Source organism: Microtus ochrogaster, chromosome 17 (assembly GCF_000317375.1).
Source record: "Microtus ochrogaster isolate Prairie Vole_2 chromosome 17, MicOch1.0, whole genome shotgun sequence".
Lineage (NCBI taxonomy): Eukaryota > Metazoa > Chordata > Mammalia > Rodentia > Cricetidae > Microtus > Microtus ochrogaster.
In genome coordinates, this window is record NC_022019.1 from 7,939,550 (window position 1) to 7,958,136 (window position 18,587).

Here is an 18,587-nt window from a genome sequence, read left to right on the forward strand (position 1 = left end):
AGCCTGGTCTACAGAGTGAGTCCCAGGACAGCCTGGTCTACAGAGTGAGTCCCAGGACAGCCAGGGCTACACAGAGAAACCCTATCTTGAAACAAAACAAAACCATTAAAAAAAAGAGTTAAAAAGTGCTTCTCCTGGGTTGGCAAGATGGCTCATCCTCTAAAGGTGGTTTCCATGCAGATCTTGTAACTTAAGTTCAATCCTCAAAACCCACGTAAATGTGGGCGAGAGACCCCACTCCACAAAGTTGCCCTCTGGCCTACAGAGGCACACTATGGCGTACGTGTGCCTACCACACATTATATATATACTCCAATAAAAATCCTACAAACGCCTTCCCTATAAAGCATCGGTGTCTATATAAACTCAGGTGACCGAGGCTGACCTGAACTCTGACCTCTAGCCCTCCCGCCTTCACCACCCGGCACTCAGAGCATGGCTGCTTTGAGTTGGCGAGGTGGTCAAAGCAGAACTTTGTTCATGCCAGGCAAGCATCATTCTACTAACAGTGCTACAGCTGCTTCCCCCAAGAAAGCCCTTAAACTTTTTAATAAAGGACTGAGATGCAGATTTGCTTAAAATAAACAGAATGTGGTGTTATACTTAAACCTATCAACAACTAAGTTCTATAAAAATGTGCACTTAAGGAGTCAAATTTTCTGACTGTATAAAAACTTTAAAGATATGTACCATAAATGAGGCTTCGTTTATGAATACTGTTACTACAGCAAATTTAACTATCTATTAGAACACAGAGTGTGGTATCTTTGCCTTCAAAGTTACAAAATACAAGGTCACTTACATTCAACATTCTCTGGAAATTTCCTGTGAATCTCTTTGTAAGTATCTAAGGCCTTTTGGTAGTTACCTGTAAGTAAACAGAGAAAAAAATGTAATAATAGTTAGCTATATAAAGTTATAAAAATATTACTAAATTTAATTAAAATGTTGATTCCCATCCAAAGCATTTGTATACCATAATGGTTGAGATGAGAGCTTACTTTTCATGTTTGCACAACTCTGAGTCATTTCTGGGAGAAATAGATATACAACGCGGGTGTGCTGTTTCATGCCTGTAACCTCGGCACTCAGGAAGCAGAGGAAGGGGACTTCTGTCATGTAGAGGCCAGCCTGATCACACAGTGAGTTTCAGGACAGCCAGGGCTACACAATAAGACTGGGTTTCAAAAAACAAAACCAAACCCCCAAAATATATGAATAAACAAAACTGAAAAAGGGTCAGAGTGGAAGGAAATGGTTGAGATTTAGTACTCGCTTCTCAACAGAACCAATGCAGTGACTAGCTGATGGATCCACTCTGAGTCGGGTGTGGCTCAGTGGTCCCATGCAAAGGAATGCGCATCTCAGTCAAACTGTCCTCTGACCGGAGCCATGGTCGTGCTAAAGAGTGAGCTCTCCAGTGCAGGACCAAACTAAGTCTGTGATGGATGTCCTGGCCACTTTGAAGACACTTTGAAGACACAGACAACCTCAGTTTGTGCTTCCTTCGGGGTCAGGATTATCTTTTCCTGGGCGTTCTATGGTCTGTGTGGGGTTTATGAACGTAACTCTGACCTCCTAGTTGACTCTCTGGCATTTAAGCTACAGGCATCGTCTTTGGACAGAAGCACAAACCTCTGCACCTAATGACGTCTGTTGTAAATAACACACAGTTCTCGCTGTCCCAGGTCTGAATTAATCACTCGGGCAGGAAATGGAAATAGAAACTAATATAAAAAGAATATTTTGTGGTTAACATGTAATGATTTCACGTTAATTTTGAGAAAGAACTCGTTTTTAGGAGAGTTCCTGGAATAGCCTGCAGGCTATGGTGTACTTAGTGGTAGAGTGTTTGCTATTAAATTCAAACCCAGTGCCAATCCATGGCCCTTGCCTTAAATAAAAACAAAACACCCCCACTTTGTAAGCATGACCTTTCCTGTATGTAGTAATTACTATGTTTTTCACATAATATGTATAATAAATTATGTGTGGTTATTCAGAAAGTTAATGTTTAGTAAACATTCAACTGGAACACATTTATATGCATAACTACCTAAAAGAAAAGACAGAAACTAAATAAGAAATGAATAAAGTCAAAACGCTTACCACTTCTTCTGAAACAGCTAGCTACCATCAGCTGCCATTTCACTTGTGTGGGTCTAGAAAAGAAAGAAATTAGTGGAAATTAGAGATGAAAAAATAATGAGATGGTGAAACAGATTCATTAAGCTTTCTACCTCTAATTCCTTTGAGTACTTCAGACCTTTTGTTTATTTAGTCTTTATTAACAACATACAGGCTCACACATTTAGAACAAAAAATTCTTGATCTTGTGTTAGAACAGCCAGGCTTTAATCCAAAGAGAGGGAAAGAGAACTCTATCTATGTCCCTTTCACCTTTAACAAAAATCACATTCTTTTCTAAAGTAATAATCACAACCAGGACCTCTAGAGACTGACTTTACACCCAAGACAGGCATGCGGGCACACGCTTGTGTTCTCAGCACTCACAGAAGGCTGAGGAAGGAGGATTGCTGTGATTCTGAAGCCAACTTTGGCTATGCAGTGAGTTCTAGGCTGGGCTGGGCTACTATGGGAGACCCCCTATCTGAATCAGGAGCAGTCTAGAGAAGTGTTTAAGATTCCCTGCCCTCCCAATCTCCCTTGTGCTTCCTCAGGGGCTTCCAGAAGGCCTTCCAACACCAAGCTAGTCTGATGGCGAGCCTACCAGTCTGTGTGAACACATACGGGCTTCAATTTCAACACTGCGATGTGCAAGTTATTAATTTTAAGCCCACTGCCCACACACCTATCCACTGCAATCTAAATAAAATATGCAGTTAATTGTATTACTTTCCTCTTTGAAGCCTGTCACCCTCTCCACCCACTTGTTACACCCAGGGTTCTAGCCAGGCAGTGGGGTGCACACCTTTAATCCCAGCACTCAGGAGGCAGAGGCAGAAGAGCCAGTGCCAGGAATGTTTCAGGACCGCCAGGGCAACAGAGTGAGACCTTGTTCTCCCAACCCATTTTTTTATTCTTTGAGAACTTCATACATGTATACAATAAGTAAGATCAGACCCATTCCTGATTCGCCCCTCCAACTTTCCCAGGGCACCTCCCAACACGTCCCATTCCTATCTTCTTTTTAGATGACTCACTAAGTCCAATTATGCTGCCATGTGTGCATGGGTGTGACTCCCGCTGCCCAATGCTGGGTGCTGCTAAGCATCTTTGTATATGTTTATCAGCGGTGTACACACTGTCTTTGGGGAAAAATGTCCTCAACCTTTGCTCATTTTTGTTACTGTTGAGTTGTCGGAGCTCTCTATATATTTGGGTAATGACCTACTCTGTGGGTTGGTTTTGTACTCTTACTTGTTAAGCAGAAGACTGAAAATTTGGTGAAGTCTAATATCACCTATTTCTGTGTTTTGATGGCATTTCTAAGAGTTTTGGTCACATTCAATGGCATGAACAATTTCCACTAAGAGTTTTTATGAGTGTTTTTCTTTTTTAATTTTATGTACATTTGTGTTTTGCCTGTGTGTATGTCTCTGTGAGGGTATAGGATCCCTGGAAGAGGAGGTACAGACAGCTGTGAGCTGCCATGTGGGTGTGGGGAATTGAACCCTTATCCTCTGGAAGAGCAGCCAATGCTCTTAACTGCTTGAGCTATCTCTCCAGCCCTCTCTTGTGAGTTTTTATAGTTTTTAGTCTTACATTTATTTGGGTCTTTAATCTGTTTTAAATTTAGTTTTGCATACGGGATAAACTAAGGGTTCAACTTTTTGTGGTTGTTGTTTTTGAGATGGAGGACTGATTTGTAACCCAGGCTATCCTTGAACTCTCAATCCTCCCACCTCAGCCACAGAGTAACCGGATTACTGGTGTGCACCATCGGTTGGTTTCAAACTTCATTTTCCTGCCATGTAAATATCTAGTTTGTCAAACAGAAAATAGAAAACAGAAGTATAGGCTTAGACCAGTAAGAACCACTCCATCATGAAGACACAAAACATAAGTGACACGAGAGGGGTTTCTAGCATGAGCATCACAAGAAGCAATAAAACTGAATTAAACCATTTGCCAAGTCGCCATAATATGTAAGGAGTTATATGACAGAGGAATGAACATTCCCATTCCTTAAGAGCTTATGTTCTTACGGAAGAAGCAGATTTTATACAACAATAAATACTTAGCACATATAGCTACAATTATTATGTATCAGTTGAAAACAATTTTTTAAATAATTTTTTGTTTTTTTGAGACAGGGTTTCTCTGTGTAGGCTTGACTGTCCTGAAACTTGCTTTGTAGACCAATCTGGCCTCAAACTCAGAAATCCACCTGCTTCTGCCTCCTGAATGCTGGGATTAAAGGCGTGTGTCACCAAGCCTGGCAAAATAAAAATGTATTTTAAAAATGATTTAGCATACCAGAAAGGAAATTACAGTGTACAGTACAGAAACTACATGATCAAAAATATAGAGGAAATGTAATTAATGTATACTGAATGCCTCTGTCACTTAAAAAAAAACAAAACATAAGACCAGAAGCAAATGAAGGTAAATGCAGAGAAAAGTAGGGAAAGATGTGTAAAGGGACTTTACATGAGAGACATCCATTTTCAGGGAATCTGAAGCATGAAGCACGGAGAGGAACTGAGGAGCTCTGAGAGGAACGAGGAGATGCTGATGTGACACAGATGTATATAGCATTGTTTACCAGGTCACATAGCTTATCTGGACAGCTGTTCCTGGTGGAATAAATGGCTGAATTAACCCAAGACAAAACTCTGGCAGAGCAGACAGGCCAGCAAAACAAGAGAGAAAATGGAGTTGAGAGATGTGAGCAACTAGACATTCCAGAAAGGCCATGTTCAGAACTGAAGCCAGGAGGAGGCTGAGATTAAAAAAGAAACAAAGAGTAATGTTCAATGTATGGCAATTGTAAACTGAAACCAACACAACTTCCTCCTATTAAGGCTCTTCTAGGAACAAACCTGTCCTATGACTGAGAAAGTCACTTTCTGATCTGTGAATAAAATACTGCTTGTTCGCTGAGGTTTGGGTAAGGAAAACAGACAAAGTACACTATAAAAGGTATTTAAAATTTTTATGCAAAGGCAAATATATCTGTCACAATAGAGACAAACTAAAATGAAAAAAATACAAGAAAATAAAAACTCATTAAAAGATGTTCATGAATTTATTACACTTATCAGATACTTAATTTTTAGGAATTAAAAATAGCCTCAATGCAAGACATTAACTAAATATAAAATCTAAACAGCTACTTACTGTATAAGAGATGCTCTTTCAAAGTACTGAATAGCTTTTTCACAGAACTGGGTATCGATGTAATAGGCTCCAAGCCACTCAATGACCTCAATATTAGAAGGGAAATACCTGTATGACTAAAGAACACCCAGAGGGCGACAATGTGACATCAGCAGCAACACGGAAACTACTCCTGATTACCTTTCCTAGTAGTGGACCTATTTATAAAAGCATGAACTAGCAAAAGAACTCGACAAGTTCTAAAAGTATACAATACTTACAAAACATAGGTATGCTTGACAGTTTTCAGTTATACATCTGAGCCATATTAATATTTAAAAGAATCAGAAGATGCAAATCATGGTTTAAGGAAAATGAGTTAGTATTTTTCATTTTAATTAATATAATCAAAACTATAGTTTAAGAAAGTTGAATTTTAACAAATAATTATTAGTTCTAAACTAATACGCTTTTCTGAAAAGTTAGGATCCGTGAGAAACTGGAAGGAAGCGAGCCACACACCCACCTCATAGTAATACTGGAAGGCCTGGGACTTGTCCCCTTCACTGTCGTACAGCTCGCCCAGTTTAGACAGAGCTTGGGAATCAGTTGGAACAACGCTGATCAGCTGCATCAGCCACTCAATTGCTTGGTTGGGATCTTCCATTAGCTCGTATCTTGGGCAATGTCAGTTAAGATTCAGGCACCAATAAGTGAGATTGGAACGTGATAGTGAAAATGGTTCTAGGCCTCAGGACCTTGCTGTCTGCATTGTTAACCCTACATCTCTGCAGGAGGCGGGAGGCAGGGCAGTGCTGCCCAGCAACACCCTTGCTCTCTCTCTAGTCTGCTCCCCTATGGCTTTCTTCAGTTGTTTCTCCTGTACTCAGAAAAGCAGACGTGTGTGTGTGTCTGTGTTGTAATGCCCCTCACGGCACTGGAGAGCACTGGGACTCTCTCATTTTGATGAACTTTGACTACAACGTTGGGGAAGAGTAAAAGTTTAGGTAGATTTTTCATATATTGTTACCTTGGTATGTTTCATGTAAATATGTTTACACCTGTAAAACTTTAAGAACTATCCATTCTAGATGTAGGTTTAAATTTTTTTCACAAACTTTTAGATTATTACAATGTTTTTGTAGAGCTGGAAATGGAACCAGGACCAAATGTCTAGCAGAATCACTTGAAGCACTGCCCAGGAATGCCGGAATGTTTGCTCAATGACCCCAGCTCTCTTAAGCTCAGCACAGTAAAGAAATTGTCTTCCTGTATTTTTCCTGTGTGTTTTCCTAATTATAGTATAACCCTAAGGTCAGACCATCTTCTCTCTGTAGTTTCCTTTAATAGTAAGTCCTCTGCAAATGCACAAGCATTTTGTTTGTATCAACATTTATTGACTATTACTTATTTATATCTGATGATGAATGAAATGAACACATCCCAACACACGGTTCTTTTTATTTAGCAAGAAATCTCCTGTGGTTTTCAGTTTTGTTTGTGTCAGGTTTTGTTGTTGTTTTGGAGATGTCGTGTTGCCAAGCAGGCCTTGCTCTCCAGATCCTCCTGCTCAGCCTCCTGGCAGCTAGGATTATAGGTACTCATACTCAGCTTGGTCCTTGTTTTGAACATGGCAAAGCAAATGTGATACCACAAGAAAAAAACATAAGATTCATTCAAAGAGTCTCAAATGCATCAACTAACTACTGCCCAGTCACTAACTAGGCACGAGCAGAATCATGATGCTTAGTTTCAGGAAAAAAGGACAAATTATACCTCCTAGGGTGTAGCTCAGTGGTAGAGCATTTAGCCAGCAAGAGCAAGGCCCTATGTTCCATCTTAAGCACTGCTTGAAACACACACACACACACACACACAAACAAAAGGAATAACTAGAATACTATCTGTTCTAAAACTTTATGAAAAAATTATAATATACTTTATCCAAGTAGAATGGATAGTACTTAGTTTAATAATATACCCCACCTTTCTCTAAATATATTTACATGAAATATATCAAGGTAACAGTATATTAAAACCTACCTAAACATGAGCTCTTCTGAATGGCATGGCCAAAGCTCATCAAAGTGAGAGAAATCACAGTGCTTTTCTAATACAGTGAGGGGCATTACAAGACAAACACATCGACTTTCCTAACCGTGGGTGGGGAAAACAGGAAGCTGAGTGCTGCAGACGCTGACATGACACAATACTTCATAGTACTGCATGCAGAGAGCTAAACACAGGATCTAATCCTGCATACAGCACACACCGGTGAGAGTGCTGATGAACGAGGCCATGCAGCACTGAAGACTTTTGAGGATAAGTCTCCAGAGAGCTATATTCACTATATCTACACAACAGCTAAAATTAATACACTATCCAAACTCAATAGTATACTAGCTAGTCATGAATCTTCAATAGCCTACATGAGCTTTTTAAACAAAATCAGAATTAGTACAATGCGTTAAAGTATCTAATTAACTTCTAGTCAGAGATTATGTGTATTCAAAACATCCTCAATTTCTTCAATTAGTTTTTTAAAATAAAAATAAACAACCATTATTAACTAATTCTTCTTAGGATGCAAATGATCTTTTACCAACTGAACTATTTTCAGCAAGTTAACCTGTCGTATCATCCTTATCAGTTATCTCCATGGCTAATATTATTTAATAATTGATATTCAATTTCCAATTGAGGGAATTAAATTAATAATGCCCTTAAGCTTTCAAGAGAGATACACATTTGCTATCTGGCAAAGAACTTGAGCGCTGTTCCGAAGGATTGCATGCAGTTTCAGGAAGGAGTCCAAGGCTTCGTCTAGACGGTTTAGCTTCTTATAGGTGAGGCCTTGAGAAGACAGAAAGCAGCAGCATCACAGGCAGAACTGTACTCAAAGCAACAGCATAAGTATTTTTTTTAAATATTTATTTATTATGTATACAATATTCTGTCTGTGTGTATGTGCACAAGAGGGCACCAGACCTCATTCCAGATGGTTGTGAGCCACCATGTGGTTGCCGGGAATTGAACTCAGGACCTTTGGAAGAGCAGACAATGCTCTTAACCACTGAGCCATCTCTCCAGCCCCGCAGCATAAGTATTTAAATGCATGCAAAATCATCCAGAAGAAAAAAAATGAAAGTGAACTGCGACGTTTAAAGAACCATACAGGTTGAGATTTCTCCAAGCAGACATGAGACATGCTATAGACAGCTCCTGTGATTTTAAAGTGGGGGGCGGTTCATCAGGGACAGCAGACAGGAACCGACAAATAGACTCAGAGAATGGAATACATACTGCAGACATGGATCCAGCCATAAAACTTAACAGAAGGGATAATCGTGATGAACTGTGCTAGGACACAGTGATTGTACACTACAGGGACAAGGGTAGAAGGGGCCTCGCTAGGAAAGGAAAGGGGTCAGCAAGAGTGTGGACACTAGAGAGGACAATGGGCAGAGAAGGCAAATACTTTGTGTTCATGAAAATGTCATGAACATGTCATAATTAAACCTATTATTAAGTATGATTAATACCCGCTAATAAAATGTTTTAAAAACTCAAAACTTACTTTTAAATTACATAGGAAAAATAAAGCTGAGAGAGTCTAAAAAATATCTAAAATTTATAAAGTAAAAACAGCATCTAAGTAGGCAACTAAGTGACCCCAGGAGGACTGTGCTCTTCTCTTACCTATGCCAATACAACCCTTTCCAGATTTCAAGTGTCGCCTCCTCAGTCCCTTCTCGCCATTTCTCAGTGAGGTGTCTCCACTCCCCATTTCTTCCCTGGTCCCACACCTCATCTCCAGAGCTGGCAGACAATCAACTGGCAGGCCAGTCTTCAACCAAACAGAGCAGTCCAGACTGGGTGCTTACGTAACTCAGTTCATCGTTCTAATGAACACAGATCTATTCATCTTCCCCTCTTCCTGTGGTATCTCTGCTGAGGCCAGAGATCATACTTGGTATCTTCCTCAAATACTCTCTACCTTTATTTTTTGGAGGTAGGGTCTCTTACTGAACCTTGAACTCACCAATTCATCTAGACTAGTCGGCCAGCAAACTCCAGGTTACGTGCCTTTCTTTGCCTACCTAGTGATGGGATGACGGGTATATGTTGCCTTGCCTGATTTTTTAAGTGAGTGTTGAGGATCAGAACTTAGGTTCTCTTGCTTGTGTGGCAAGCACTTTACCAACAGTCATCTCCACAGCCCCCCGACTGAGTTTTTATTTGCAAATTCCTAAACACCAGGAAATAGTTTAAGAGCATCAGACGTCCAAGGAAAGATAACAATGCAAAAAAGACAAGAAAAAAAAAAACAGAAAAGAAAAAAAACCCCCAAAAATACAAACTAAATTCATAATCAAATAAAAACACATTCAAAAAGAAGCATATTTGAAAAGAAACATTGATAGCCAAAGAAACTAGCCCCATGCTACAGACATGTATGTGTTTGGCAGCACCTCAGAAGCAACAGTGCTCATATCAGACAACCTCTGAGGACAGGAAGGAAATGAGATGGTCATGAGCCTTCATGTCTTGTAAGAGTACAAATAATACAGTCTGAGCTGCTGGAGAGATGCTCAGTTGTTAAGAGCACTGGCTGCTCTTCTGGAGGACCTAGGTTTGGTTCCTAGCAGCCACACAGTGACCACAACCACCTGTAATTCTAGTTCCTAGAGATCTGGCACCCTGCTCTGGCCTCTGTGTTCCAGCCACACAAGTGGTGCACAGACAGGCATACGGACAAAACACTCACACACATAAACATGGAAAAAGTATTAAAAATTCTGAAGCATATCTGGCAAAGCATTAAAATGTGTCAAATTGTGGCACTAAACAGCTTCCAAGTACTTTCTGCATATCTGACATTTCCCTAATTACAAAGGAAATAGGTGCCCCCCTTGGGAAACATTTAAAAACACCGTCTCATATCATCAAAACTTGGGGACACAGTCAGTCTTATAACTGGTTGACAGAGATATCAGAAAAGTCTTTTTGGAGAACAACATAACAATGCTGACCCAAATTTCACATAGCATGGCTTTTGAATCATTAATTCCACTAAGAATAATGCTATTTTTTAAAAGATGTTGACAATGCATTAATGTCACGTGCCACGTTGAACTCACCAATGTTATAAAGTGCTTCAGTACAAGAAGAGTCGTTTCTCAGGGCCTCCTTATAGAATTCAGCTGCCTTCTCATAATCACCGTTTGCAAAAACCGTGTTCCCTTTATTAGTGAGAGCGGATGGGTTGTATCTATCTGAGTTCACAGCTAAATCTGCATAGCTGCTGGCTTGGGCAAATTCATTTTCCTAAAATATAAAAGATATACAAATTTCAAGTCTAAATTTCAAATCTCCTCAGATTGTTCTGAAATTATTAAAACAATAAATGGACTTTCTGAGATTATAAACAAAGATGAACAGAAACAAATATTTTAAATATCTTAGTTTGACAGGCTATTTGCAGTTGTCAAGCTCAAACAGCCAAGTATCGTATGGTTGGCTTTTCTAGTCTCATGGTTTGATAACAACAGTATTTATATGTAGGTGGTTCCATGTTCAACGCCCAAGCCCCGTGTCCTCATTTGCTGTGCGATGCCTTCCCACCTGAAGCACTGAAATAGCTGGAAGGGCCTCAGCGTCCCCTGCTCTGCACCTGGCTGCGGCACCCACTAGGCATTTGTACTTCTGCCCATGCAGGGCTTTCTCTTCCTCTCTCAGCCACAAGCTTGATCAAGACCTTGCCATGGTTCACATGACGCCCATGGACCCCTTCATTTCACTGGGACATGGCCAGCTCTGCCAGGTCAGCGCAGTGAGACTGAGAACCCCTTTAAAATGCCCAAGGCAGTGGCAAACACTACACAGGGTTGGAGCAGTTACCACTATGGCCTTCCTCCAGGTCCTTTTCTGCCCTCAAGAGAAACCCTGAGCCCGCCAGCAGCCACACTCTGCTTTTTCTTCCCCAGGCTCTGGAAACCTGTGCTCTGCTTTCTATTTCCCTTTCTAACTGGACGCTGGCTATTATCTGGGAACTCTGGGTCTGGCTTCTTGTACTTGGTGCGTTTGTAAGGTCTTTGGACCATGTATCAAGAGTCTGTTGCTCTTAATGGCCAACTAGCATCCATGTATGGACCACACGGGGTTTATCCCTCGGTCACTGACGCATTTATGCTGCTTTCATCCACCTTTTGGTTGTTAGGAACATCTATGTGTGGACTCTGAACTACAACTTATACAAAAACCACACACCAGGAAGTGGAGTGCAGCTGTGGGAAAGCTAAGCCCTACTGTTGTCTTCTGGACAACAACGAGAACTTAGAAACGCTGAGAGGGCTGCTGTTGACACTGTCGAGGGGAACTCAGCGGAGCCTGCAGAGGTGGGAAGGAGCTGCCATCTGAAGCGGGGTAAAGGGCAAATCAAGTTTGTAGCTGGAAGGCAACTGGCATAAGTGGCGCCCACCTACTTTCAGGAGCCCCAGTGATTGGCATCTAGTAGGCACCCAGTGAATGCTTGTTACAGAGGGTGTTCCGCAACCCTATCTAAGTCATTTAACCTGAGATACCCCGTTCTTCATCACAGCACCACGGCTCAGCACGGTCTTGTGGCTGTCAGTCCACGACGGCTGGGGTCCTCACTAGCAGCCTTTCTCCCTCACTTCTTTAGAGACAGTCTTCTTGCTCATGTCTGCAAACTCGGCCCCTGGCAGCACTTGTCCCAGGCAGCCCTCGTTTACCTCTTTCCCCTCACACTTTGCATCAGTCTTCTCTGGAGGACTTCCTTAGGTGCATTCCTAGGCAGAGATTTAGCAATGCAAAAAACATCCCATCAACAGTTCTCAGCTGTAGAGAAGCAAACCTACCAGGTAATACAGGAACGAGAGGTTGGTGGCAGCTGCGCTTTTCACTCTACTGTCCTTTTTTTCAAACATCTTCAAGGTGTCTACAGCCTAGAAACAGAATGTCTGAAATTACTGCCCGTCATACAGCAGTATCCTAAGGTGCAGTTCGGGAAGGTGTCTGTGTGGACTGGGGACAGAGGGGACAGGGGAGCAGCTGTAAATTCAAGAAGACAGTTGGCAGGAGAAAAATTTCATTCAAGGAAAGAACTCACCAAGCAGGAAAGGGTGGAAATCTTACAGCGAGGAATCACAGTTGCATTAAGAGCACACAGATGATTTTAGAGCCCATCAGACCGAGCTGAAGAAAGGACTGATGACTGGAAGCGGTCAGCTGGGAATAGCAAGCCTTGTCAGTCAGAGAAGCAGTTCCCTCTTCACCCTGCAGCATGGCTGGGATGAGGACCTCAAAACTTTTGCCTAACTCGGTATAACTTCTTCGTGACCGAATATTCTGAGGCTTCTAGTTACAGCTATTACAGACTAATCTGTGGGCTATTTTCCAACAGAAAGCAACCAGAGAAGTTATAGAAACACTATAAACAACTTGGAGGCACTGGAGAGCTACTGAGGTAACCAGAACTTGAAGACCAAGATCCCACAAAGGGTTCCGAATAAAGTACAGCAAAAGGATGAATATATTTTAAGAAAAATGTTCTTTAAAAAGAACACAAGACAGAGGCGAGCACAGGAAAAACGGCTTTTATAAATGTAACTGGGATGCTCGGAGGAGGAGGAAAATGAATCGCTTAACAGTTTTCAAAATCGATAATAGGAAACAATTCTGGGAATGTTACCAAACTATTATCTAGAGTAGATAAATATACATCTTCAAGTCCCAAGAAAGGAAAGTACGTGTTTAGCTACCTGCCAAGTCTGCTAATGCTACACAAATGGTATGTAGAACAGTCAGACACCTTACATGAACAGTACGTGGTTATTCAACCTAGAAGTGATTTTCATACAAGAAGGAAAAGGTGAAAAGGGATAGTGGGTTTTATTTTATTCCTTTTTAAAGAATATATTTATGCTTGACATCTTGGTGTCTCCAATTTATGGCAAGCACTTGTGTGCAAGCAAAGATCCTGCCTCTGTTTCCTACTACCACCAGTCACACCTACTGCCACTAGCCAGGAGAATGTGCCATGCTGGAGTCTAATGCTGGGCCAGCAAGCACGCTGACCCAGGTTTGAATAAGAATGAGTTTTTAAACTAGTGGATCCCAAAGCTACTGGGGTTGTGCAGGTACAGCTGGCCGAGAATGTAGAAAGGTTTTGTGTGATGCTTAGCATCACAAGACAACAACAATAACAACAACAAAACCCCAAATTTCATAATGTTGGTTCCCATATGCTAGCACTATTTTAAACGGTTTCAATGACCTTAAAAAACAGTTAGTCATTTCTAGGCGAGTCTAACACCAGAAAGGAAATATTCTACATCAGATCCTGCCTTCTCAAGCTGAGGAAGGCAGACCACAGTGAGCTCGAGGTCAGTGTGGACTTCACAGCAAACACAAAACCACACACACACATGCACACACACTAACAAACAAACAAACACCCCCCCCCAACCAAACCAAAACCAAAACAACAAAAAATGAGCAAATAAAACAGGAAAAAAAGGAGATAACAAGATCTGAGTTAATTTTAATAGAAAAAGCTAAGAGTGCTTATTTTTTAATTTTAATTTTATTATATTATATGTGTTAGTGTTTTGCCTGCATGTATGTCTGTACTGCTTATATGCCTGAGGCTTGCAGAGGTCACAGGGGGCATTAGATTCATGGAGCTGAAATTACAGGTGGTTGTGAGCCGACACGTGGGTGCTGGGAACCAATCCCAGGTCCTCTGGAGAACAGCCAGTTTCTTAACTGCTGAGACAACACTCCAGCAGCAAGAATGGTTAGTTTTAGATGGACAGTTATAAAAACATGAACTATGGAAATGCACTATTAACCTGTTTTTAAAAAAATAAAAACAAACTTAAAAATAAAATTTTCTGCACTATGTCACCTATAACAGTATACTTCATATTCATAGATTATTTTTCAGGTCCCAAGATCAATTCAGCAATGTAACAAAGACCAATTTGTCTCACATCCTATGATTACACTGCAACAGGGCTTACAGCGGCTGTCTGTTTAATACATGGTTTCATGGAACTCAGTTGACCTCAAACTTAACAAACAGCTGAGGATGACCTGAACTTCTGATTCTCCTGCCTCCACCTCCCCAGTGCCGGAATTGCAAGCATGAACCACTGAGGCTGATGGTGGTATTAAAAAGATTTATTTTAATTATTGTTCTAATTATGTATGTGTGTCCTTGTGTGGTTATGCACATGAGAGTGCAGGTGGCCTAGAGTCCAGAGGGGAGTGTCAGGTCTCCTGGAACTGGATATATAGGCAGCTGTGAGCTTCCAGACGTGGGTGTTGGGAACCAAACTCAGAACCTCTGCAGAAGTATGTGCTCTTAACCTCTGAGCCATCTCTCCAACCCCCAACAGCAGCATGTTTAATGGTTAAAGGTGTGATGAGTTAATAAAATGACACGACAGACATTCCAGAGGATTCTCTGGAAGTTTTAGTGCTTTGTAAATACTGAAAGACTTAAGTATGGTGATTGGATTCACACAATTGCCCACTTTCTGGTCCTACAGCATAGCAACCATTTAATTACTACATGAACACAGGGATAAGTCACTCTGTTCTCCCCAGTTTCTGGAAAGCAGTTACTCCTTTCTATTGTCTTCCAGACAAGAGGAGGATCCTTCAATCAGAACGAAAAGAGAAGGCACAGGCTTGGCCAGTTTGGGGAGGATGCAGTGGCTTCCCGAGCCTTGCTCAAGAATGAAGTTAAAGAGTTGCAGGCGCACATGACGCCCTCACCAGCTTAGGAACCAGGAAACCACGGTCATACAGCTTGCTCTTTGCTATCCTGCTTCTTCTTAAAACTCTGCAATCCTAGCCGGGCGATGGTGGCGCACGCCTTTAATTCCAGCACTCAGGAGGCAGAGGCAGGCGAATCTCTGTGAGTTCGAGACCAGCCTGGTCTACAGAGCTAGTTCCAGGACAGGCTCCAAAGCCACAGAGAAACCCTGTCTCGAAAAACCAAACCAAACCAAAACAAAACAAAACAAAACCTCTGCAATCCTCTGCTTCTGTCTCAGCTCTGCTCTACCCGAGCTAGCATGGAAAGGAACAAAACACTCTACCCCACCCCCTAGACAACCAGGTAGGAGCTTGCCAGTGAGGGATGCCAGGGTTCTAAGCCAGTGTCTAGCACAGGGAACCCTTCAATCCCAAGAAACATTTGAAACGGCCTCTGAGAAAGCTGTTCATAGAGGGCAAGACAAGAACATGGGACTGCTATTTGGGCTCCCCGCACACACCTGCTTCTCCACGCCTTAGCACTTTGCAGAGCAGTCTGGAAATTCCTAGGCCTGGGCCAGCAAAAGGGTTAGCAATTTAACAATATGATATATAAGGAAAGTATTTGTATTTCAAGAAACAGAACCAACATGTAAAAATTGTTAGAGTTTTATGGGTGGGGTAGAGCTCAGGGGTAGGGCACTTCAATAATGTTCTAGAAAGGAGTTCCCCTGTATTTGTCGTTTGGACCAACTAACATGAGAGATGCTGTTGGACTTACTTGGTTAAAGTCCTTCTGTCTCAAGTATGTAATCGCTTTGTTAATCTCCAGATCGTTGGCCAGCTCTACGTACTGAGACGCTTTCACTACTTCCACACACCTATGAGAAAGGCGAGACAAAAAGGGGTACTTGCTTTCATTTCACTCACTTGTATTCTTGACTCTCCAAGTATGTGTACGTGTGTGTGTTTGCACATCATATATTCCCATTTTTGGGTACATACATATACATATGTGTGTGTGCACATATACGGAGTCCAAAGATCAAGGTCAGTGATATCCTCCATCATTCTCTACCATGACCACGGCAACTCTTACGGGAGAAAGTATTTAACTGGGACCTGGCTTACAGTTTCAGAAAAGCATGGCGGGGAGACTGGCAGCAGGCACAGCAGGTATGGTGCTGAAATGGTTAAGAGCTAAATCCTGTTCTGCAGGAAGAGAGAGCCTGGGCCTGGCATGAGCTTTTGAAACCTCCAAGTCCACCCTCAGTGATACACTTCTTCCAACAATGCTACACTTCCTAATCCTTCTATTCTTTCTAGTAATGCCACTCCATGGTGACTAAGCATTCAAATATATGAGCCTATCAGGGTCATTCTTATTCAAACAAAAACACTTACTAATTTTAAAAACAATTAGCTGGGCAGTGGTGGCACAGGCCTTTAATCCCAGCATTCAGGAGGTGGAGGCAAGCGATCTCTCAAGGAGTTCAAGGCCAGCCTAGTCTACAAAGTGAGTTCCAGGACAGCTCAAGATGTTACACAGAGGAACCCTGTTTGAAAAACAAACAAAAGAAGAAAAAGAAGAAGAACAACAACAATAACAACAACAACAGAAGGTGTGGGCTGTTTCATTACCCCTGCTTCAGGGAATAAAGCAGAGGACTATTTGTCCTAAGGGTATGGCTCAGTGGCCTATTCCATAATTCAAAACACAAAATCCTTTCTTCAACACAAGCTTTCCTGAGAAGCCTTATATAGAAGAGTCTGCCTGCCTGATACAGGGACAGGGGACTCGAGGTCTCTCTGCACTGTACCTGACAGGGACAGAGGACTTGCGGTCTCTCTGCACCCTACCTGACAGGGACAGGGGACTTTAGGTCTCTCTGCACTGTACCTGACAGGGACAGGGGACTCAAGGTCTCTGCACCCTACCTGACAGGGACAGGGGACTCGAGGTCTCTCTGCACTGTACCTGAAAACTCAGGACTACACAGCAAATATTTATTAAATGCTGACTACATGTCAGACATTATGTGTTGGTGCACGGGCTGCAAGAGTGAACACAGTAGAGAATAGGAAAGAACAGTAAGGCAAGCTTTTTACAAAAAAATTTAAGGAGTCTGATGCTGATACAGATACTGCAGCTCAATTTGGAGCACAAGCATGAATAAATTGAGAAAAGGAAGGGTATCCTAGGATGAATAAACAATGTATCTAAAGATGCAGAAGACCAGCAAGCTGCACCTATGTAAGAGACTCACTGGCTCCATGGATAGAAAGCGCTCAGGAAGTGGAAAGAGAGACGGCCTGAGAAGCCGGCAGAAGCCACGTCATTCAGAACTTCTGTGAAAAGACAAGAATGCTCACTGTACTCTCAAAGTTCAGGGCCAGGATTGAGGACAGTAAGAAACTGAGTGTCGGCGCAAATTCTACACTTAGAAGAATTACTCTAACAGTGGTGGGGAACCATCAGATGATAGGTAGGCAGGATGGGAGGGTTCTGAACAAAAGAGGTTTGAACCCCTACGGCAGGTAGAAAGAGGCTACAGGAGGCCATTCTGAGAGAAAAGGAGGCAGAAGTGATGGGCGGGCGCTGGAATAAAGGACATGGAACTAAGTTGATCTCTGGCTTAGACAGCTGCTTAATTAGTGCTATCACTGCCTCAGATGGGCAGTTCAGGACGGTGCATGTAAATTCACGTTAACACAAGTTAAAAGATAAGCTTGGAACTAAAAAGTCTGAATTACAAGCATAAAGAACATAGAGAACACAGGCTGAGCTGGCAGTTGAGCATGTGAGCCTACAATACAACACTGAGTTTTAGAAAAAGTACTTGGGATTTGATAGAAATAACCGACAGTAAGAGGCAGAAACGAACTGAAAACCTTTCTCTTTACTCGTCCAACACAGACTGTCTAGAGGCTTCTACACAAAGAGAGCTTCTGTTTCTCTTAGCAGAAAAATTAGCTGTCTTATATTTAACTCACTTTTGTGACTGACTTAATGAGCACAAGGCTGTCCGACACTCCAACCCCTGCTGTGCGGTGGGTCCGGGTTCACACCGCACCCTGAAAGTAGCAGCAGAGAGGAGGCTCTCGTCAGCTCCTTAGGTCCCACTACTTGCTGTCACAGCACACAGAATAGTACCAGCTTATCACAAAGAGCATTATGAAGGACACAGATAAAGAAGGGGATGATGGCTCAGTAAGATGGCTCAGTGGCTGAAGCACTTGCTGCTTCAGTGAGCATCCTTGTTTTCCCCATGTGGTTTTCCAGCATGTGACAGACAGTCCCATTAGTGTGGTATATGGAGCTTTAACAGCTGACCCTAGCACCAGGAACCGACCTGATTCTATACTATCTGCTTGCCTTAAACCAGTTACAGCCTGGCTAAGAAGGTACTTTTGTCTTGACCACTTTATAAATTCCAATCTTCTGACTCAAACTATAAGGTTTTACAAACCCCGACCATGCTTCTGTTAGTGAGCACCCCAGCACAAGGAAATGG

The 18,587-nt window shown here is 42.0% G+C and overlaps 1 protein-coding gene across 2 annotated transcripts in view; it reads right to left on the reverse strand.

Moving 5' to 3' along the window:
- Positions 1-18,587, reverse strand: part of Ift88 (intraflagellar transport 88) — a 94,609-nt gene that overhangs the window by 37,776 nt on the left and 38,246 nt on the right. For both annotated transcript variants that reach the window (XM_013349242.2, XM_005355431.3), the window contains exons 15-22: positions 15,854-15,953; positions 12,165-12,251; positions 10,425-10,611; positions 8,028-8,136; positions 5,810-5,960; positions 5,305-5,420; positions 2,110-2,162; positions 803-868 (exon numbers count right to left, since the gene is read on the reverse strand). In XM_013349242.2, coding sequence (XP_013204696.1) covers positions 803-868; positions 2,110-2,162; positions 5,305-5,420; positions 5,810-5,960; positions 8,028-8,136; positions 10,425-10,611; positions 12,165-12,251; positions 15,854-15,953 — 869 coding nt within the window. The remainder of the gene's footprint in view (positions 1-802; positions 869-2,109; positions 2,163-5,304; positions 5,421-5,809; positions 5,961-8,027; positions 8,137-10,424; positions 10,612-12,164; positions 12,252-15,853; positions 15,954-18,587) is intronic.